A 22,430-nucleotide genomic window follows, 5' to 3' on the forward strand; every position below is an offset into this window, starting at 1 on the left:
TAAATCTACAACTAATCTTTTACATCAATAAGTAAAGATCTTTAAATATCAAAACTGTTTATTTATTCACAAGCAAGTTTGCCATCGAAGGAGGACAAAGTGATGGCAAAAGCTTGTAGTGCACACAAGGGGAAGCTGTAGTCCATGGAAAACACATCTTCTGCCACTCTTCCAAACTGCATAACAATGTAGTCCTCTGGATGAAATAAAAGGTTAAAAAGATTATTGCCATTTGCAGGAAATTGTCATAATCTTTACTTTAGCCAACTCACCATTGTCAGGATGAACAATCTGAAAGTTCTTGACAGATGCCTGTGTAACTCGACCATGAAAATTGAGCACATAAGATTGTGTCTGCTCATTCCAGGTTGGTGATTTGTTTACAAGGCAAACTAAATTCTCTTTGTTGCCATTTTCATTACGGATAAGAAGAGATTCAAGCTCCTGAGGACAGGAATACAGGTTGTGGAAAATTATTATTAGGCATTACTGGTGTAAAAGTGTCCGACGTAAGAAATGAAATGTTATACTATATGAATTTAAAATACATGATAAATTGACTTGATTAGTACCTGTATATGCAATACAGGTACTAATCAATCTTTTCCCTAAACAATTACACTATATGGCAAAAGGTTTGTGCACATGATGTGCTTTATGAAAATCAGATTTAGTCCCCTTTTAATGTTGTAATAACGTCCACTCTTCAAGGAATGCTTTCCATTAGATCATGGTTGTGCTAATTTTCCTTTACTAAAACCTTTAGTATTAGTAGTCAGGCACTGATGTTGAGTGAAGAGGCCTGGTGCAGAGTCAACATTCCAGTTCATCCCAAAGGTGTGCATGAGGTCAAGGCTGCTCAAGTTCTACTGTACCAACCTTGACAAACCATATCTGTACCCTACTTTGTGCACAAGGGCATTGTCATCCTGGAACAGATTTGAGCCTCTTAGTTCCAGTTTAGGGACATATAATGACATCCTATACAATTGTGTGCTTCAACCGTGTGGCAACATATAGGTGTGATGACCAGATGTCCATAAACCTTTGGCCATATAATGTATCTGCTGCAATATATTTGACCTTATAAACCTATGCAGTATTTATTTATACTCACACTTTTTGGACGAATACAGACTCTTTCATCATTCTCAAGCATGCCAGGAATGATCACTGTCATTTTTCTGGGGCCTTTAAAACCCAGCACATTTTTTTCCTGAGTTACAGTGAATATTTGGTCATAATTGGCAATAGTTGGCATTAGTAAACAAAATAGAACTTTGCTGTAGTATGAAATGCATGCCTATTAAATTGATCAGTTATTTTTTTATTTTTTTATCAAGAGATTTATCAAGATTTTCATGACTATTTCAACATACATAACATATTGCTGCAAGCTCTTGTCGAAGTGATTCGCTCTCCTTTACAAATGGCTTCTTTTCTGGATTCTCTCCATTATCATATACAGTGAATTTGGTGCCTAAAACATTTGATCTAAAAAGAGAGAGAATGAATTATAATATGTGGGGAAAAAGTGTTATGGTAAAACTTTCTTATTATTTTAGAATAATACAAATAATACAAATAATAATAATATTAATAATAATAACGACCTTAATTTGCCTATGTAGCTGCTGGTGTCTCGGGATAAATCAGTAGGATCAATGGAAATCAAATAATTTGATGTTGTACTCTTCTTCCGTTTTCTTCCAGCCATGAGAAAGACCTCATGAAAAACAAAAGGACAAGAAAAGTATGAGAGAACAATGTAGAACTAATAAAAATAAAAGGATTATTCTTTCATCTGGTTTGAAGTGGACCCAGAGCCTGTATGGTTAGGGGCCAGTAAGATTAGGGGCAAAGCAGGAGTACACAGTAGAAGTCCATTGTGGAGTATCTCTCTCTTTCATTCACACAAACACACACACTTGCCAATTTGCTTACTGAAATGATTTAGGAACATGGAGAATCTGTAGATTCTGTGCCACCCACACAATACAGTGTACGTTTTTTTACTAACCTTTTTCCCATCCTCTTTCTCCATGTGAAGGTAATATGTAGGATAGATTCCTCTTTCCATTCCTCTCCTGTCTCTGGTGATTCTACACTGAATAGTAACATCTCTTGGGGCAGGGTGAAGAGCAAACTGTTCTAGGTCCTCTAAAGACACTGGCGAGGACTGGTAAAGACAGACAGGGTTAAGAAAGAAAGCTAAAATACTTATACTTTATAGAACTATAGACAATAATAACACACATACGTACAAGACTTGGCACATTCTTACCTTTCCCATGTCTGATGAGTTACTCTCTGAAGAGAAATGCCTATAGTTAGAATTTAGTGACGCAAGATCATAATCATTCTTCATAGATTTTTGGGACTTTTTCTGTGGTTTTGGATTTTCCTCCTTATTCTCCTTGACTTCTGTTTCATCTTCAGAGTCATTTAGGTATGCTGCTATAAAAATTGTAAATAAAATATTTGCCTCTGAACCGATTGTGGATATTAATTAAAAATGAAAACCTTAATCTGAACTTACAAGTAGATAAAACATGTTTTTTCTTTGGTGTGGGGGGCACAGGACTCTCTGACCAGTCTTTTTGTTCATCCTCACTCTCTGTTTCAGTTTTGTTTGTGTCAGTAATGTTGAACTCCACCACTGAATCGGTCTCAACTGCTGAAAAGTACAGATGACAGTTAGAGATGGCTTTAATGTTTCTTGTACAAAATACATACTGATAACATAAGTGTGCTTTTAATACTTTGCACTTCCTCTGTCTTTCTTTTTGCCTTTTTCTTCACTGGTTTCTTCGCTTGCTTTTCTCGACCGTCTCCAACATCATGATGATCAAGCGCTTAAATATTACATAAAAGTGTTGGAACAAAATTTGAAAAACTGCATTTATAAATTATAGAAACATTTTATATCTCAAAGACTTACGTTTAGTTTGAGTCTTTTTCTCAACTTCTTTTTTTATTTTCTTTGGTGTGTTTGGTGTGTGTTTGGGAGTTATTTGATTATCTGTATCCAGGTCAATTGTCTTAACAGGTGGAAGTGGCGGCATTGTGTCCTCTGGTATAATTTGAGGTGAAATGATCATTTCATTAAGATCGATCTCTTCAAGCATGTTATCATAGCCATGCTCCAACTGTGTGTCTGACAGTTAACATGTGGATAGAAGTATGGTATTAAAATGAAGAAGTACTAAGAAAACATGTTTAGCATTCTTAAAATGCTAGCTTGACAGTTTAACAATTTATCATCTCAGAAAGATATATTTTTTGTGCTATACTTATGTTCAAAATCCTTCAAATGTCAAGAAATGTGTAAAAGAGACAAATAAGGTAAAACATATGCTTGTGTTTATGATTGCTTACCATTTAAGGAGGTGTTGCTTTGAGACTTACTGATTAACAGAGCTGTGTCTTCAGCTGCAGGTTTCTGCCTACGATTCTTTGGACGAGCATCAGGATTTGCTGTAATCATCTGAACGTTAGTTCTTCTCTTTTGCTGCTTCTTCATCAAAAGTTTTCGCTGTTTATATAAACCATTGTCAGTTATTTATTTGTAAATACATCTCAGTTACATCACACTCTGGGATTGAAAACCTTCCCTAAACATATCAATAAATCATCAATCTGAAGTTTCTGCAGGTTAAATTGAATGATCATACAATACGATTCATCGGATACACTGGTGATCATTACTGTTCCTTTGATGCTGATATTCCAACAAATTGCATATTAAAATCAGTCGAAAATAACATTTGTATGTAATGAAGTTATTCTGAAATTCACACTTGCCTGTTTGTCAAGCTTTTGTTGCCACATTTCACTGTCCTCCATGATTGTTTGTTAAAAAGCTGCTGTTTTGTTTAATACGAAAACAGATAATGAAAGATTTATACGCACTCCTGAGGCACAACATGTGTCACAACCAGATCAAATACAGCGCATGTTTGATTCTCTCCCCTTAGCTCCATCTTACTCCTCCACCTGTATACAACAGAAGGGTAAGAGGATTAAGAGAGATAATGTTCTTACACTCTACACAGCTTGGACAGTGCACTTATAACCAATAACATCACATGCTATTCAGTTACCTTTACAAAAGTGTAGATTGTTTTTGGCACAATTTACGCTAAATTTACATAATTGGTCTACAATTTGGGATTTTTTCATTTGTCATATATCGCAAAATAATCAGCAACACTGTGATGTGGTGTGATTTGGCTGAACTCAAAGTAGAAAGCAGTCACCAGTACGTCCTCCAGCCCACGGTTTATTATTTTTCTATAACAGAATATCCAATACACTTTTATGCATTTATTTATTTATTTATTTATTTACATATTGAACATCATAGTGTAATTTTATACTTGTATAGTTTTATTTAATTTTGTAGAATACATTTCGCCAGCATTTCTTGAACCTAAAAAAATGCTGCTTGTTACAAAACTACAAAGAAAACAAACAAAAAAAACAATTAAATACTCTGTCGTGAAGACTTTTCCCAATGGCATATACCTTCACCTCAAAGAGCTTTCACTGACTGACAAATCCTTGCAAAAAAGTTAATTACATTTGCATTTATTCATTTAACAGATGTTTTTATCAAAGCTAATTATAAAGCTGGAAGAATGTAAATAAATGTTCATAAATGGAAAATAAACATGTTGGAGAAGGCTTGACCTGATAATGTATGTATGTATGTATGTATGTATGTATGTACAGTATGTATGTAATGTATGTATGTATGTATGTACAGTATGTATGTCATGTATGTATATATGTATGTATGTATGTATGTATGTATGTATGTATGTATGTATGTATGTATGTCATGTATGTATGTATGTTTTTTTGTTTAACAAATATTTTCAATCCATTTATTCCAAGTTTAAATGATGTGAGCATCCATCATAGCAGAATCTGAACATGATTTTTTACTATAGAAATGTTAATGGCAGTAATTTGCCTTGCACTATTGTCACAGTCACGCTGCTATAGACAGTGAATCCAACGGTGTGTTTTTACATATTACAGTCGAGATTTCAGCAGCATTCTGCTATGTTCTTCTTTGATTTAAATTTATTAAATATTTATTAAGGATGTGTCGTGTAATGTATGATCATTATTTCTCATTTATATTTTTATTCAAGGCGTTTAAGGGCAATTTTTTTTTTTTTAATATTTTATTTTTATTTTATTATTTTATTTAAGGGCAATTATTATTATACTTGAGCACAATCTATTTGAGCAGACTAAATAAGCAGAAAATCAGCAAACAGGTCACTTCAGTATAAAATGTTCAGATAAATAGACCTTATTAAACTTCATTTAATAAACAAACAATTTTTAGAAAACCAGTTACTACCCTTTGGTCACTTTGGTTATATTAACAGTCGTTCACTAATCAGCATGTCTTTTTTTTTCTTTGCTAATAATACTACTACTACTACTACTACTACTACTACTACTAATAATAATAATAATAATAATAATAATAATAATAATAATAATAATAAAGAAAATGCACAGAAAACCCAAAAGTCCTAATGGTTCTAATTTTCCTCATTTCAGAAAAGTTACAGAAATGCTGAAATACTTAACATTTTGAGACAGCATTATGACTACATGATTATTTTATTCACTTACTTGGTAGTGGAAAAATGTGTATACCTAAAAAGAAGGAGCAAAAATACTTATGAGGAGAAATGTAAATATCTGATAATAATAATAGTAATAAAAATACAGAAAGGCAAGCAAGTCTAAACACAAAGGAGTGTGAGAGCTGTTCTGCCTTGGCTACAGTAAACACTCCAGTATAATGTTGTGATCTCTTCCGGTCCTGTAGGTGTCGCTAGACTCCACGTTGCGCCATAACACCCCCGCTCGTGACCGCTGGTGACGACGCAACGCGGAAATCGGTTGTTTCCTGAAGTCTCGACAACACTTTGTGTTGCGTGTGACAGCACAAATTAGCTTCTTATACGTTTCGTACACGTTTATCATAAATATAAACAACAACAACCAGGAGAAGCGTAATCCACGGAGGTGTGATGTTTAGGATATTTGGTTGTCAGCAATATTTCTGTTAAAGGTAATGACATGTTTAATAACAAGCTTCGTTTGTGTTGATTTCAGAGCAGATTACAGTTAACTCACAGGTTTCCTCTTCATATGTTATATGTTTGTATTTTTAAAGCGTTTGTTTGCACTGGGAGATATAAGCAGCTCAGATTTCAGCCAAACAGGCTCTGTGTCTAAACCTGATTAGTTAGAAGTGCTGATGTTTTTAGTCTGCTGCTGAAGGAAGAAGAGATTCTGATTCTCAGAGGTAAAGGTAGGTTTTGGACCTTCACTGAGATGAGGCTGACTCTGTGACTCTGGATCCTGAGGCATCTAGAGATTTACCAGCTCCAGTTAGACTCTGCTATACTAAAGAGGGGATGTGAACTCCATGTGGTTTTTGAGGACAACAATCTCCTCATCAATACAACATTTATCAGACTGTATATTTATAATCACACCCTCCAGTGTCACCCATTTGAGGATGAGGTTCCCCTTAGAGTCTGGTTCCTCTCAAGGTTTCTTCCTTTACCATTCAAGGGAGTTTTTCCTGAGTCACCTGACTCACCTCAGACTTGCTCATTGGGGGTAAATACAAACACATCTAAATATATCTAATATTAATCTTGAATTTTTGTTTTATATTAATCTTTATATTAACCTTTTGTTCCATGTTTATGTTCTGTAAAGCTGCTTTCAGACAATATCAATTGTTAAAAGCGCTATACAAATAAATTTGAATTGAATTGAATTAAAGGGTATGGATCAAACACAATGATCCGTGCAAGTTACATTCAGTGCAAATAGTTGGGATGTGTCCCGAGGTAGACTTAGAGCAGAAAAAAGCAGACACGGCATTACTGTTAAAGGACAAAAATGTGATCATTGATGTTTGTTCTTTTGTTAGTTGAAAAGCAGTTTAGTCATTTATTGTGTTCTGCTTTTCTTACCCCACAGATGTCCTATGTGCTCAAATACACTTGGCAGGATGATCAAAAGTCAAGTGGATGTAAGACTTCTTTTCCTTTGTCTCTGGTTCTCATTGTTTGCCTGATTTCCACATTTGCCTTAAATGGTTGCTGATTAATGACTGAGTTTAACAATGAAATGAATCTGGATTCATACCAATGCTGAAGATGAATAAAAATCAATTGCTTTAGTTATTTTATTTCTTGAAAATCTTTAAGCGGTCTTATTTTAAAAAGTTACAGTGCTATTCTACACAACATGAAGACATCTTCAGGACAGATTAGATTCAAACTTTACTTTAGTTTAGGAATTTCAGATTGCAGTAGTTTGTATATCATATTAAGATTTATGTTTAAAAATGAATTATTTACTTTAGTAAATTAACTAAGTTAGATAGATAGTCTTAATTTTCATTGTTAAATGTCAGGTTATTGCTAATGAATGAATGGATTTGAGGATTATATTCAACCATTTTTACATTATACCATCTCTCTATAAAAGCTGGAGCTGGTCTATAGTAACTCAAAAAGATAAGTTGTTTTTATAAATAAAGAGTTCATTCTATAACACCATTTTAATAAGATTGCTTAGCAGATTTGTGTCTGTGTTCTGTTGCGAAATATGACACAGTGTGTCTGTGTTCTGAAATTTGACCCAAAGTGGGTACCATCAGTAGTTTGTCAGAATGTCAGAATCTTGGTGCAAGTCACAAAATGTTTTGCTTTGAACAGGAATTCATTACTGTGAGAGTTCAGGATCCCCGCGTGATGAATGAGGGATCCTGGAACTCGTATGTGGACTTCAAGATCTTTCTTCATGTAAGTAATTTTGTAAAAGTCTTTCTAAATATCAAATACTTAACTGTCACTGTATAATAATGTGTAAAAGAACGATCTTATTTTTGTTTTGACTTTTCAAAATTATTTCTTTTATAAACACTAGGAAAAATCTAGGAGGTTATTATAAGAGAAAACGTTTAATTTAAATAAATTCTGAGGGGAAAGAAACCCTTGTATTTAAACAAAACCACATGTTAAGCTTATTAATACACAATATAAATTATTTTGAAAAGAATATAAGTGTAGTATGTTCCAATTTGTATTTAGATTTTTTAAGTTCATTTGATTGTTTACAATCGGTCACCCATGACAACATGTTTACAAAAGTTAGACTAAATCCCAATTTATAAATAAGGATGTGGCTATAAAAATAGCCTGAAAACACCTGAAAACACCCATATTCACTGTTAGGGAAACAATTAAGGCTTTTAAAACAACTGGAGCTGTAATGAATTTGGCTGGAAGAGAAACAAATACAGGTGATTAGAAAGGCAAACATTTCTCCAAAGGTTGCACATTTACACATGAGCACCCCAGGCCACTTTCCTTAGCCTCACTGAAACCTGTGTGATGAGCTGAATAGAGGAATCTTCAGGATACGATTGAGGAGCCAGCAGGATGTAGAGAAATTCTGTATTGTGGATTTTCTCCAGTCACATTAAGCTTTACAGGACATAACACAGTGCTATTATTATTGGAAAAGCCTGTATTTAATACTTTATTTCATAAAATACTAAACCTAAAAACTAATGCAATTTTAGTATTGTCTTGGAATAACTTTCATATCTTCAGTGTGAGATTAATTAACTACAAATAGAAAATGTCAAACCATTTTTTCAGAACTAAGTATACATTAATCAATTGTATGTAATTAATAAACAGGTTCTTGAAATTAAGGACATAAATTTTGGCTTTGTTTTAAGACCAACAGCAAGGCTTTCACAGCTAAAACCTCCTGTGTGCGTCGGCGATATAGTGAGTTTGTGTGGCTGAAGAGGAAACTACAGAAGAATGCTGGTCTGGTGTAAGTAAAAAATTAAATAAAGGCTTCAAGTGAGCTACTATAATGACAATGTAATGTATTTATAATGTACGTTGCTTCCATTTGACTGCTCAGATATCCAAGAGGTTATTTAACACATCAGTACTAAAGAATCTGTATATATTAGTGACTGTCTGGCTTTCCTTCCCGATACAGACCAGTTCCTGACCTACCCGGAAAGTCTTTTATCCACTTTAACAACACCGACTTCATTGAAAAAAGGAGAAAGGGTTTACAGACCTTCCTAGATAAGTCAGTATCATCTTTTTCTATAATGTGACAGAATTTAGAGAAATGTAATATGCATAATTATTAACACTAGACCAGTTTGATTTTTTTTCTGGACATTCTAAAGGAAGTGAGAAATGATGAATTTTGCCAGTTTGCACTTTGTTCTGCATTACATTAACCTCAGATGAGTCAGAGCAGTATTTTGCTCTAAAAAAAACTAAAAGTCAAGACAAAAAAGGCCATGTCTCGAAGGTTATAACTTGATCATGACTTTTAAAACAATGTGAGTTTCAGCACATTTTAATGGGATGTTTTCTATCTGCAGGGTAGTGCACATGACAGTGTGTTTGTCAGACAGCCAGCTCCATCTGTTTCTACAGACTCAGCTTCCTGTTGGTCACATTCAAGATTGTGTAAATGGTCACACTCCTTTTAGTGTGACTGACGCCATTCTAACTTATGCCTCGTCCAATCGTGGCTGGGCTCAGGAGGAAGGGGGCGGGCCCCTGGAGACATGCCCAACACCAATTTCTTATGAATCAATTGAGAGGTACAAATGAACTTTGAGTTAACAGAAAACTGTAAAATAAGCAATAATCAAATGAAAATTATGTTGTTGTTTTTATTGTAATCCATAGCCCATCTCCAAATGTTCACGCTTTACAAGATCAAGAAGGAGCTGTAGATGAACCTGACCTGGACTCCGTTGACATAAGCTTGATGGAAGATGACACAACTGTACATAATGCAGCTCACAGAGACGGCCAAGCAGGAAGAATACAGGACACAGAGAGTTGTGGGCACCTGGAGGTAGAGGTCCATCAGTATACTCCTGTGTTAGACACTCAAAATACTAAAGAAGGAAATGATCTCAGTATAATAGATGAGCAAACACAAATACATGTAAACACCAAGGACACCAATGCTAATGGAGTTGGATATGTGCTCTCTCAGGCCCCCAGTGTAGCAGATAATTCTCAGCCAAACCATTTAGTTAATAATAAAAAATTGGCCAACTTTTTTTTCTAACCATATTTGCACTTTTGAGAAGCATGCTTATGTATAATAATTTAACCTTAACCTAACACTGCTTTTCTGTGAATACACTACATTAAAAATCTTGGTCACTTTGGGTCTTTATTAACATGCAGACCTAAGCTTTTTCTCAGCTAACTGCTTATATGTGGGTCAAGCAAGATCAAAGAACAAATTACGTGACGACTGGAAGTCACTGAGACGGCATTGGTGAACAAAGTAAGTTGTCTGTTATCATAACGATTCTGCTTAGCTGACTAGACAGTGTGGATTTTTTGTGCACATTTTACAAACAAGGTAGAATCTGAATACATATTTGAGAAGTTGAAGGTTAGTGGAAGTCCTGATCGTGTGAATAAAGCTGATGAACTAAAATATACAATAATGGAAGAAATAATTAATGTTGTCAGCAAATCAGAAAAATAAAAGAATAATAATAATAAGTTCAGAAGTCATGCGCCCCAGGGACAAAAGAAAATCTTTGGACACCAATGAAACGAATAGGATTGTTTTTCAGACTGCTGAGAAGAAAGATAACCAGGTGTTTAGGCTGCCTGGGAAGCATGACACAGAGTAAACAAATATCAAGGGGCAAAGTTAAAACCTAAGTTCATAGTGTCCAGGCTTTTAGAGACTCCAGTAATGTTTTTTTTTTCTTTCTCTTTTCATTTTTTTCCTGCTCAGCTGTAAACTCATGTAGGTTGAAATCTTGAAGATGTTTCACTTTCTCAGTGAGTGTACAAAACGGGGTGGGTGATCATCCTCTCATTGAAACAAACTTGAACTGCATGTTTGATAATTGTGATTTAGTGTAGATTAATGGGAGAGAGGATTTTTAGGAAATGGGACACGTGCAATCTTTGGAACAGTGTTCTCCTCAGTATACAGGAGATCCAGGTGGAGTGCAATCAACACCGTAATTATTGGCACCTATTGTAAAAGTTTTACATTTTAAAGTTACAGTTATTTACTCCCAAGTCTCACAAACGTGAATTAGTAAAACGAAAGTACCCCAGATATGTGTATATATAGGTATGCAGATGTGGGGAAAAATTACTCAGTTTCCTGAGATCACACGACACCCTGATTCAGCATGGTAGAGGCAATCAATTTTTGGGCTAAAACTGCAATTAATCGCTGGTTCATCATCATCATCATATTTTATAATATTCAGCCTACTTTTGTCACCAAATGCACCAGTAATGGTTTTGATTTTAGATTCCTGTGAAAATAACCATACAATTCAGTTGTTCCATTGAGCTCAGACACTATTTTGTGGGTTGTGCTCAGTTGTGCTCTATTATGCTGCCTTTAAAAATATAACTGTGTCTGATTACCTGGAACTCAATAACCTGATAACTTTGCGGACCTCACCATCTTCTTTACTATGCATGGGGGGAACAAGCACATGTATTCACCTTTGAGCACTTTTGCCATTGTTACATTCTTTTAGCTGATTAACTGATATTTCATTATGTTTATGTATGGTTTTTTTCCTTGTAACTTAGTTGGTGTAGGTCAGCGTCTAATTCCAGCTGAAAGATGTTTGTTTTTCAGGCAGATGATAAAGTAAAGTACCAAACAATTCAACTGTTCAGCTGAAGAAATACAGAACCTAGATGATGAGATGAATTTCATAGCTTTTTTTTTTACTATTATGAAAGTCATTATGTTCTGAAAAAAAGATGTAAGAGTTTCTAATGAAGGGTGCCAGTAATTCTTGGGTTGACTGTATGGTGCTGATTATTACAGGGAATTAAATATTTTGTATACTGCATGCTTGTTTTTTCTTCTACCGTGATGCTAGTTACATAAATTAGTGACTACATTACACTAGTGACATTCAGGTCACAGCGCATCATGGGTAGTTACTTGATTTCTGGGCTGCACTGAATATTTCTTCATAATGTTTTCAGACATGGCTATAAAGGTGGCAAACCTGTAAAAAAAAAAAAAAAAAGAGTATAATATATTGTTAATAAGGTGCAACCAAAAATATAATTTCAGTGCCTATAAAACCAGTGCTTCATATGAAGCAGTTCAAAGCAGTATGTGGAACAATCTAATAAACCTCAATCCAACAGAATGTCCAATCATTGATGGAAGGGGAAACAACTCGCAAAGATGAGCACACTTCACACTCTGTTAATTGTCTGGCTAATATAAAATTATTAATTAACCATAAGAGTATGTACATGTATAGCAGAGTACAATCTTCCAGAGCTTGACAACCTTCCGCAAAATACAAGACACTGCAGATGCTCTAGGATGTATGTTAGAAATTGTTACAGAATTAATACATTAATTAGTACAGAAATAATATTGTCTGCTGTGATGAGTCTCAGTAGCTTCTGTTGGGATTACAAGGTCATAGAGTAAAGCAAGGCTTCATGTGTCCTTCATACTGCATAAAGGGCACGTGGAATTAATAATAAATACAGATTAATTAAGGCTGCATTGTGGATGGAATATGATAGTATTGTGGCCCTAATGTTTTGTACACTCAATCCTGTATGTAGGACTTTGTCTTCTTGGGATATTGGAACATTCCTCTCTATTGTAGTGCTACACTGCTTATTTTACTGATGATTGTTATATAATATTGAGGCCACAGGAACAATCTAGTCCAGTAGATCGGTTGCTCTGGCTGATTGGAATGTTGCACAAAGCAGAAGCATATCAATATGTCTGGGGGATATACTGTAAGAGAACACATGAACACAATATTCACATATTTAATGATGCTGTATGCCCAGACTAAAAAATACAAAAACATACAAAAATTCTAACAATATGTGATTTGGAATTTCATGCTTATTTTTATTTTTATATTTTTTTTCATATTGTTGCTAAATGTTGTTGTTTTTTTGTTTGTTTCATTTCACTGGTTTACAAATGGCTGCTTATACTGTTCTAGGGAAAGGGAAAGCACTAACAGAATAATAGCAAATGGTACTGTTTTCTTTCGACTACTATTTCAGAGCATAACTATGACTACTGTTCTGTTATTTTGAAATTTTATACTGCACAATGTTTCTCTGGATTAACTGTATGGACTACAAAGTAGTACACTGTGTTTTAAAGCAAATGATATTGTGCTATTCAGAACATTTCATTTCACCAATACTTTGGCTTTTTTTTAACCCAGAGTCTTCATGTTGTGATTTTTAAAAATCTGTTTAAAAAAAGAATGTAAGCGAGAGAAACTTATCTGGCCTTCAAGGTTCTGATATTGGCTCTATGTTCTAATGAGAAATAAAGATAAGAAAATAACTTGAGTTGTCATATTCTGTACTTACTTCACATACGTATTACACAAAACTATTCAGTGTTTATTCATATACCTTATATATAAAGAGTATAAAAATATTTAAAAAAATATATCAACAGCAACTGATAAGTAGATATAACAAAAGATTTTCACAGAAAAGTATAGAACCACATTTTTTTAGCAGGCATCAGCTTTTGCTGTCCTGCAGAGATTTTGAGAAAACAAAGTAATGCTCAGGATGCCTACAGGGCCACAACTGTTACAAGGACAAACAAGTTATAAAAACTACACAGTGGTGTTTTGACAGCTTTGTCCCATCTGGAGTTTATGAAACTTTTCTTAAATCTTCCTTGAACAATTTCATTTTAGATGTATATTAATGTCATGTAAAATCGTGTGAGTAAAACGGTTAACGTCACTCAATATTTTATTTCATTAATGTTTTAGATATAGAAAATTATCATTTTAAATGAAAATAAGTGTGAACTACATACTATGTCAAAACATGATACACACTTTAATTGAGGATTTGACTGTATTGTAATCTAGCATAATAAAAGAAAATTAACATATTTATCTTTCAGTCTTCCATTCATTCATTTAGTCATTTACTGCATTGAGGTGAGTCCAAATCATATCCTGGGAACACTAGGAGAATTCACACGGGATAGGATATCAGTCTATCACACCACAGACATTAATATAGCCATTCACACCATGTAGCACATTAGTGTCCATCTATCCACAAACTTACATGTTTTGGACAGTGGGAAGACATCAGAGAAACATTGAGAAGACAACGCAAACATTACACCACCATGTTGTCCTCTTATAGTCGACCTAGCTGTACATTTCTTCTAGGAACATTGAAACCATTTGCATTTGACTCCTTCAAGCATGCATGACTTTGTGTTGTTCTCTCACTCCTATGGCATCGACAAGCAGGGTTCTGGGGTTGACAGCAAGGGACTGCACTCTGGGATACAGTGTAATCTGCAGTAGATACATTGTCTGTGGCAATATCCCACAGCAACTCCTCACGCTCTCTCTCTACTTCCTTAAGGATGAGTTGATACTCTTTGCTGGCTGGGTCCAGAGGTGATCCTTCTGCTTCATCTGTGTCCAGGTTAAAAATCAAAGGTGGATCATGAAGTTCCTGTTTTCCACTTCCTCCTCTGCAGGCTTCTGCACCACCTGGCAAAGTGAAAGGGAAGTTCATTCCTTCAAAGTAAGAGGAACATGCATATCTGGAATCTGAAGCATAAACGTTTCTTAATTTTAAATAACTAATCATTTTAAGAACAGCCCTCCCAACCTGAACCCGAGTGGAGTTCTGTTATTGGACTTCTGTGCTAGTCACAGTTTGTCCATGACGAACACCATGTTCAAGCATAAGGGTGTCCATCAGTACACATGGCACCAAGACGCCCTAGGTCGGAGGTCGATAATCAACTTTGTGGTCGTTTCATCTGACCTCTGGCCGTATGTCTTGGACACTTGGGTAAAGAGAGGGGCGGCGCTGACAACTGATCACCACCTGGTGGTGAGTTGGATCCGATGGCAGGGGAGGAAGTTGGACAGACTTGGCAGACCCAAACGTACTGTGAGGGTCTGCTGGGAACGTTTGACAGAGTCTCCAGTCAGAGAGATCTTCAACTCCCACCTCCGGCAGAGCTTCAACCAGTCCGAGTGGACCATGTTCTCCACCTCCATTGTCGACGCGGCCGCTCGAAGCTGTGGCCGTAAGGTCTCCGGTGCCTGTTGTGGCGGCAATCCCCGAACCCGGTGGTGGACCCCGGAAGTAAAGGATGCCGTCAAGCTGAAGAAGGAGTCCTATCGAGCCTGGTTGGCTCGGGAGGCAGCTGATAGGTACCGGAGGGCCAAGCGAGCTTCATGGGTGGTTGCGGAGGCAAAATCTCGGGTCTGGGAGGAGTTCGGTGAGGCCATGGAGAAGGACTATCGGTTGGCCTTGAAGAAATTCTGGCAAACCGTCCGGCGCCTCAGGAGGGGGAAGCAGTGCCCTGCGCACACTGTTTACAGTGGGAGTGGGAATCTGCTGACTTCGACTGGGGACATCCTCGGACGGTGGAAGGAGTACTTCGAGGTTCTCCTCAACCCCACCGACATGTCTTCCATTGAAGAAGCAGAGGCCGAGGGCTCAGTTGTGGACTCGTCGATCCCCCAAGCTGAGGTCACTGAGGTAGTTGAGAAGCTCCTCAGTGGCAAGGCACCAGGGGTGGATGAGATCCGCCCTGAGTACCTCAAGTCTCTGGATGTTGTGGGGCTGTCTTGGTTGACACGCCTCTGCAACGTCGCGTGGAGGTTGGGGACAGTGCCTCTGGACTGGCAGACTGGGGTGGTGGTCCCTCTGTTTAAGAAGGGGGACCGGAGGGTGTGTTCCAACTACAGGGGGATCACACTCCTCAGCCTCCCCGGAAAAGTCTATGCCAGGGTACTGGAGAGGAGAATTTGGCCGATAGTCGAACCTCGGATTCAGGAGGAACAATGCGGGTTTCGTCCTGGTCGTGGAACACTGGACCATCTCTATACCCTCGCCAGGTTGCTGGAGGGTTCATGGGAGTTTGCCCAACCAGTCCACATGTGCTTTGTGGATCTGGAGAAGGCATTCGACTGTGTCCCTCGTGGTGACCTGTCGGGGTGCTCTGGGAGTATGGGGTCCCTATATGACCCTATATCATATAGGTCCCTATATGGGGTCCCTGTATGACCAGAGCAGGAGTTTGGCTCGCATTGCCGGCAGTAAGTCAGACGGGCTGCCCTTTGTCACCGGTCCTGTTCATTATATATATGGATAGGATTTCTAGGCGCAGTCGGGGGCCAGAGGGAGTCCGGTTTGGGGACCACAGGATTTCGTCTCTGCTTTTTGCAGATGATGTTGTCCTGTTGGCTTCCTCAAATCAGGACCTTCAGCGTGCACTGGGACGGTTTGCAGACGAGTGTGAAGCGGCGGGGATGAGAATCAGCACCTCCAAGTCCGAGGCCATGGTTCTCAACCGGAAAAGGGTGGCTTGCCCCCTTCAGGTTGGTGGAGAGATCCTGCCTCAAGTTGAGGAGTTTAAGTATCTTGGGGTCTTGTTCACGAGTGAGGGAAGGATGGAGCGGGAGATCGACAGGCGGATCGGTGTATCTTCTGCAGTGATGCAGTTGATATATCGGTCTGTTGTGGTGAAGAAAGAGCTGAGTCGCAAGGCGAAGCTCTCTATTTACCAGTCGATCTACGTTCCTACCCTCACCTATGGTCATGAGCTTTGGCTCATGACCGAAAAGACAAGATCCTGGATACAGGCGGCCGAAATGAGTTTCCTCCGCAGGGTGGCTGGGCGCTCCCTTAGAGATAGGGTGAGGAGCTCGGTCACTCGGGAGGAGCTCAGAGTAGAGCCGCTGCTCCTCCACATTGAGAGTAGTCAGCTAAGGTGGCTCGGGCATCTGTTCCGGATGCCTCCTGGACGCCTCCCTGGGGAGGTGTTCCGGGCATGTCCAACCGGGAGGAGGCCCCGGGGAAGATCTAGGACACGCTGGAGGGACCATGTCTCTCGGCTGGCCTGGGAACACCTCAGTATTCCCCTGGAAGAGCTGGAGGAAGTGTCTGGGGAGAGGAAGTCTGGGCGTCCCTGCTTAGACTGCTGCTCCGACGTCCCGGCCCCGGATAAGCGGTAGAAAAAGGATGGATGGATGGATAATCATTTTAATGTTAATATAATGTACTGGTAATAAATTCCATTTAACAAGGTCACTAATGTGATTATGTTTGCAAGTGGCACAATACTATTTAGCTGAACCTTTTAGAGTAATTTGTATAGATCATATTATCATGATATAAACCTTTGTTAGCTTTTACTCCTTTATCCACTCGTTAAATTTTACTCGCCTCAATAAATGTAGATTGTTTCATGATTAGTCAGTCATGAATTACACCAGACCTGTAATGTAAAAAGCTTTGTAATGTCCCACTCTGACAGTCTGCAGGTCTCCAAACTGCCCTGCTGCCCCGCTGTTTGGGTGCATGAGACTCTGATGATGGAAAACAGCAACAGTTACAGTATAATCTATGCTATTCTCTATCCAAATCCCCTTTTTTAAACTATCTCATGCTGTGCCACAAAAAGTGGTCCTGCCTTATGTCCTGTATCAGACCCATTGAGCAGGATGTGTACTACATCAATGCCATCATAATGGCGGTCTGAAGGAGGGTCCACACCAGCCAAGGAGAGGATTGTGGGGAAGATATCCATACCACTAAACAGAAAAAGGAAAGGAATGAAGTCTTTGTAAAGTCAATACAAGGTTTCCTTTCCATTTAGAGACTTAGCAAGAAGTTTTTCTACCTCAGCAGGGCATTGCTGGTGGTGTTGGGTGATATCTTCCCTGGCCAAACGACCACTGAGGGCACTCGATGGCCACCTTCCCAGGTGGTCCTCTTGGCGGAACCGCCACCTAATCATCAGAAAATTCAATACGTTCAAATTCAATAAGTGTAAGAAATCAATGCCCTTTAATTTTAAAATTTAAAATTAAAGCATCTGTAGATATAGATACTCAAAGTGGCTTTATCGTATTGTGGATCCTAGAGAAATGCACCCTGACATACTGCTATAAAAGTATAGTCTTAGAAATTTATTACAAATATTACTCACACTATACATTATAATAATGGCAAGAATTTTTTTCATTTACAACAAACATTCTCTACATGGGGTATATTTCACTAGTTCATACCTTACTAAAGAATCAGAATAAGAAAGAGCTTTATTGCCAGGCGTTTATTTGGAATTTTCTCTGAAAAGGAAAAACTCTTCTCAAAATATACAGTAAACCTTTAACAGTTGCTCTGAAGGACAAATCACATAATATTTACGAGTTCTAGATCTTCTTTTCTAAGAGTATATGAAAATGGTAGAATGGTAGTTTTGCTTCATTACCTCTGCTGGTCTGCCACTTTCCCTGAAAAGGCCCAGTGCTCCCTGCAAACTCACATTTCTGTTCCCATGGGCCATTATCACCTAAAAGGTTCACATTGAGACCTTTACATCCACAGCTCTCTCAAAATCCTGATATGCCTTTACTCCATAAAAAAACTAACTAGCTTAAAAAACACATTCCCTACTCTCTATGACCTGTAGAAAAAAGTGTCACCACTATCAGTGTACGTTGTTAATGTTCACCTAATAATGATATTTTAAACTTACCTGTAAACCATATAAGTGTGTTCTCAATACGAAAGGTCTCAATTACTTGTTTGATATGTCCCACCAAATTGTCCATATCTCTAAGACTGGCTGAATAAGCTTCTTTTGCAGTCACGTTCAGGAAGCGATTATGGAACAGAGGAACATGCATATGGGCCAAAGCCACATAGAGCAAGAAAGGCTGCCCCTTATTCCTACAAAGACAAACCATATACTGTCTGTATTGTAGTGCTGTGAAGCGGCAATCATATTGATCTATTTCAAGATTACGATCACAAATCATCTATTGGTAACAGTGTTTTACCATAATAGTGAGCAATTCACAGATAAATAAAAAGCAAAAAGATTTTTCCATTATATATTCCGTTGTAGTGCCTAGTAAGAAAAAAAAATAGATTGCATTTAACATATGGACATACTGTATACACACATTTTGCTTTATGACAACATGAGATTCAAAGAAAGAAAGTCTTGAAAAGATATTCATAATCTATTCAATTCAAATGGTTGTGTATGTATGATATATGATGTGGAACGGTGCTGACGTTGCCTTAAGGTTCAGTTTACAGTACACAGCATGAATGTGAAAGAAGAGAAGCTTGTCTACAAATATCTTGGCCATTTGTGATCTACCCTTTTCAAAGGTCAGTGCTTGGTCAGTTAAACTAAACAGGCCTGTTTGCAGACTCTGTTTGTCACAGTGACAGATCAAAGTCTCCCAGCTGCTTTCTACTCAAACTATTGCTTTTATACTCAGTTCAATATTATGATTTTGAACAAAAAAAACTGTTGATTTTGCTTTGTTTTAACAGATTAATTTCTTTTCAGCACATTAACCTAAAAATACAGGCACATATAGCATTTTCCCATACCCAAAAAACACAGGGAGAACATTTCTTTAAAGACACAATAATAAAAGTTACAAATGTAAATAATAAAGTTAATTCCCATGTATGAATATATTTATGAATCCAAATGTATGTTAATAAGCAGTACCTTTCATTTAGATCTTTTAGAAAAAAAACAGATAGCTAAAAACAGCTAGACAGCAAGAAGTATGCCAAGCTTTATCAGGAATTCACAGTTTTGATTTGTTTAACACATTTCTTAGTTATTGAATAATTCCATGTGTCTTAATGACTTAATTATTAAAAAGCAATAATGAAGAAGACGTTAGCTGAACAGCTTGGTCTAAATTGTCTACATTTTCGACTGGACTGAACATAATATAACAGTTACCCTTCCTGTGAAGATCTGTAATTCATATGATGAGTACAACAGCATTAAGGCATTACTGTTGAGATTAAGCAATTTGGGACCCGTTAAGCAGTAACTTGGTCACATGTATTAGTGAGACAGGGCAAATGAACTGTTTCTCTTTACGAATCATTCACAAGTGGAATGTGCATGATTATGAAATATTCTGATGAAATACCAAAAATAAATGAAATACTCTACCCATAACCATTCTACTTTCTCACCCTGTTCAAACAATATAAGCGTCTGCAAGCTGGCTGTTTAGATGAACAGTAACAGAAAGAAACAATATTCATAGGGTAAATACCTTGCAGTCAAAATCTGTGTGACTGATGCTTTAGCATATTTTTCTGTGAGAGCCCACAGATCCAGTGGCTGTTCAACTATACTCTGATTTTCAAAGAGCGGTAATGCTGTTTTAGCGTCACATCCTCCATCTTTCCTGCTGTGTAGAAATTGAGCACTTTTTATTAAAGACATCAAAATAGATTATCTACATCTTGTCATTTCAGATATGCAAGCTAGCATATGTAACGTGTATATTCTCACCTACTGTGTTTACTTTGCTCACATGGGGAACAGCTGGGCAGATCAAAGCCAGGTTTGTCAGTGCAGCCCATGTCATTACTATATGGAATACCAAGATAATATTCAAATCCTGTTTATAAAAACAAGCAGATGCAAATGAAGGTAATATCTTATTGAACTGTCCATATTAGTGACAATTAAAGGGCTGAAATATTTATGTTTTGAGTTTATAGCATCTTTTGCACACAAACACACACAAACACACACACACAAACACACACACATTATCAACTTTATTAGCATGTGAATTTGTATATATATATATATATATATATATATATATATATATATATATATATATCTAATCAGCCAATCATGTGGCAGCAGCATATTATAAAAAAAACATGCAGGTCAAGATACAGGTCAAGAGCTTCAGATTGATGTTTCTGATGTTCACCTCAAACAAAAGTATGATCTCTAAAACTTTGTAGGATGTTTGTACCAGATGGGCTGGGCATTACGCTGCTGCCACATGATCAGAAAAATGCAATAATGTGTTGGTGTTCCTAATAAAATGGATAGTAAGTGTGTATAAAATATTGCCAAATGTGGCTTTAATGCACTTATCTCTGTAGATTGGATGGTAGAGACCACTGTGTCCAAGATGCCATTTTCCTATAACCAGAAATAAGGACAGAAGTGCAATCCTTTTAAGATATTCTGAATTACTTGAAAATTCCATACTTATAAAAATCACCACAATAAAATACAACATGTTCCATTAATAACTATTCATTTTTGCCATTCAGTACACTTGTTGCTGTGGTTAGAGTGTTGCATGCATTAATCAGGAAGTAACCACAGCATCAGGTCTCTCTGAGCTCACAAAGGGCAAACCATCTGAATGTTAATCAGAGAGTTCCTCTGAATAACTCTCAAAAGTGTGCTATGTTTACCAATCATGGCAGTGTAGTAGCCTGCATCACGTAGGAGCTGAGCAAATGTTGTCTCATTAAGTGGCAGTCCTCCAACAGACCCCTTTGCAAAATTGTGAGTGACTCCATTGCGTAGGCCATGTCTACCAGTCAGTAATGCAGCACGTGAAGGGGAACATGTAGAAGCAGGAGAGTGGAAATCTGTAAACCTGAAACACAATCAGGATTCCACTTAAATATGCAGTGACCAATGGGCTCATGTAATGTTTCTCATTTGTTTAATTACTAAAACAGTGTACATCTAAAATTCATTTGTAAAAATAATCTTTGCGATTTTATCTACACTGCACTGTACCTTTTGCCTTCCAGCTTTAGCATATTCAGCCAGGGGGTAGTATTGTCAAACTCATTTGTCAAGATGTCGCCCCAACCGATATCATCAGCCAGGATAATAATGAAATTTGGCTTTCCTTTCGTCGTGACCTTGTTTCCATGTTCCAAAAAAAAGTCTCTGTAATATACCAGTCCTGAGAACAGGGAACAAAATAAAAGCAGCACACAGGCTCCAGCTTCTACCATCTGGAATGCAAAATCAGAAAGTGTAATAGTCTAGAAACTGTACAAAGTTATATTCAATTTGGGGAAACGTATTTAGAAAATAAATAAAAAAGGCTTAATTTTGTCTTTTTATTCTAATTATCTTCACCTACTGAAACTACAAATACATTTTTAATCAAATATGAAAAATGAAGGCATTAATGAAACCCTATGTACACTTAAGCTTCTACTGAATTCTGTTCTCTCCATTGAGTCCTAAAGGACTTCCTTGAATAGCAGAAATAATTATTATATAACAGACTAACAAACAGTGTTTAATGCACCAAAACAGGAAGAAGAGCATAATCAAATTCAGTACCTTGCTACCAGCTCAGCATATCATACACAGCAGTTTAGAAGGTAAGCCTATCAATGATTTGAATACCAGTTCATGGGAGAGGGGGTTGAGAGCTGAATTTCTCAATCCATAGTGAGTGTACCATTGTA

General features: G+C 37.2%; 3 protein-coding genes across 6 annotated transcripts; 1 reads left to right on the forward strand and 2 right to left on the reverse strand.

Moving 5' to 3' along the window:
• Nucleotides 1-62: 62 nt before the first annotated feature.
• si:dkey-220f10.4 (tubby protein homolog) lies at nt 63-5,719 on the reverse strand. Of its 2 annotated transcripts, none has more exons than XM_060859370.1 (13): nt 5,659-5,719; nt 3,805-3,996; nt 3,379-3,535; nt 2,942-3,157; nt 2,763-2,855; nt 2,540-2,677; nt 2,285-2,454; nt 2,021-2,179; nt 1,614-1,726; nt 1,380-1,494; nt 1,118-1,216; nt 273-444; nt 63-196 (listed from the first exon to the last, which is right to left on the reverse strand). In XM_060859370.1, the coding sequence occupies exons 2-13, from the start codon at nt 3,844-3,846 to the stop codon at nt 63-65; spliced, it is 1,608 nt and encodes a 535-aa protein (XP_060715353.1). In that variant the 5' UTR covers nt 3,847-3,996; nt 5,659-5,719. The 2 variants fall into 2 exon arrangements, with proteins under 2 accessions (XP_060715353.1, XP_060715346.1); XM_060859363.1 differs by having other exon boundaries at nt 2,285-2,457.
• Nucleotides 5,720-5,934: 215 nt separating this feature from the next.
• Nucleotides 5,935-13,461, forward strand: snx11 (sorting nexin 11). Its single transcript, XM_060859491.1, has 7 exons — nt 5,935-6,103; nt 7,030-7,081; nt 7,773-7,859; nt 8,804-8,904; nt 9,079-9,174; nt 9,479-9,703; nt 9,792-13,461. The coding sequence occupies exons 2-7, from the start codon at nt 7,037-7,039 to the stop codon at nt 10,180-10,182; spliced, it is 945 nt and encodes a 314-aa protein (XP_060715474.1). The 5' UTR covers nt 5,935-6,103; nt 7,030-7,036; the 3' UTR covers nt 10,183-13,461.
• A 38-nt stretch (nt 13,462-13,499) lies between these two features.
• Nucleotides 13,500-22,401, reverse strand: arsg (arylsulfatase G). Of its 3 annotated transcripts, none has more exons than XM_060859328.1 (12): nt 22,303-22,401; nt 21,742-21,965; nt 21,408-21,595; nt 21,079-21,126; nt 20,473-20,581; nt 20,231-20,365; nt 18,667-18,860; nt 18,400-18,480; nt 17,806-17,914; nt 17,596-17,716; nt 17,401-17,491; nt 13,500-14,653 (listed from the first exon to the last, which is right to left on the reverse strand). In XM_060859328.1, the coding sequence occupies exons 2-12, from the start codon at nt 21,963-21,965 to the stop codon at nt 14,289-14,291; spliced, it is 1,665 nt and encodes a 554-aa protein (XP_060715311.1). In that variant the 5' UTR covers nt 22,303-22,401; the 3' UTR covers nt 13,500-14,288. The 3 variants fall into 3 exon arrangements, with proteins under 3 accessions (XP_060715311.1, XP_060715303.1, XP_060715319.1); XM_060859320.1 differs by having other exon boundaries at nt 20,231-20,368; XM_060859336.1 differs by having other exon boundaries at nt 20,231-20,368; nt 21,742-21,913; nt 22,303-22,366.
• Nucleotides 22,402-22,430: the final 29 nt, after the last annotated feature.

Source organism: Tachysurus vachellii, chromosome 2, assembly GCF_030014155.1.
Source record: "Tachysurus vachellii isolate PV-2020 chromosome 2, HZAU_Pvac_v1, whole genome shotgun sequence".
NCBI lineage: Eukaryota > Metazoa > Chordata > Actinopteri > Siluriformes > Bagridae > Tachysurus > Tachysurus vachellii.

What these genes read in the sequence shown, in the direction of transcription:
- si:dkey-220f10.4 (XM_060859363.1), bottom strand. Translation starts at nt 3,846, where the DNA reads ATGGAGGACAGTGAAATGTGGCAACAAAAGCTTGACAAACAG. An exon ending in GAAAAAGACTCAAACTAAAC is followed by an intron (nt 2,856 to 2,941) that starts GTAAGTCTTTGA and finishes GTAATATTTAAG; the next exon opens with CGCTTGATCATCATGATGTT. An exon ending in AGAAAGAGGATGGGAAAAAG is followed by an intron (nt 1,727 to 2,020) that starts GTTAGTAAAAAA and finishes GTTTTTCATGAG; the next exon opens with GTCTTTCTCATGGCTGGAAG.
- snx11 (XM_060859491.1), top strand. Translation starts at nt 7,037, where the DNA reads ATGTGCTCAAATACACTTGGCAGGATGATCAAAAGTCAAGTGGAT. An exon ending in TGATCAAAAGTCAAGTGGAT is followed by an intron (nt 7,082 to 7,772) that starts GTAAGACTTCTT and finishes TGCTTTGAACAG; the next exon opens with GAATTCATTACTGTGAGAGT. An exon ending in TCTTATGAATCAATTGAGAG is followed by an intron (nt 9,704 to 9,791) that starts GTACAAATGAAC and finishes TGTAATCCATAG; the next exon opens with CCCATCTCCAAATGTTCACG.
- arsg (XM_060859320.1), bottom strand. Translation starts at nt 21,965, where the DNA reads ATGGTAGAAGCTGGAGCCTGTGTGCTGCTTTTATTTTGTTCCCTGTTC. An exon ending in CTAAAGCTGGAAGGCAAAAG is followed by an intron (nt 21,596 to 21,741) that starts GTACAGTGCAGT and finishes ATTGTGTTTCAG; the next exon opens with GTTTACAGATTTCCACTCTC. An exon ending in ACACAGATTTTGACTGCAAG is followed by an intron (nt 18,861 to 20,230) that starts GTATTTACCCTA and finishes TTGTCTTTGTAG; the next exon opens with GAATAAGGGGCAGCCTTTCT.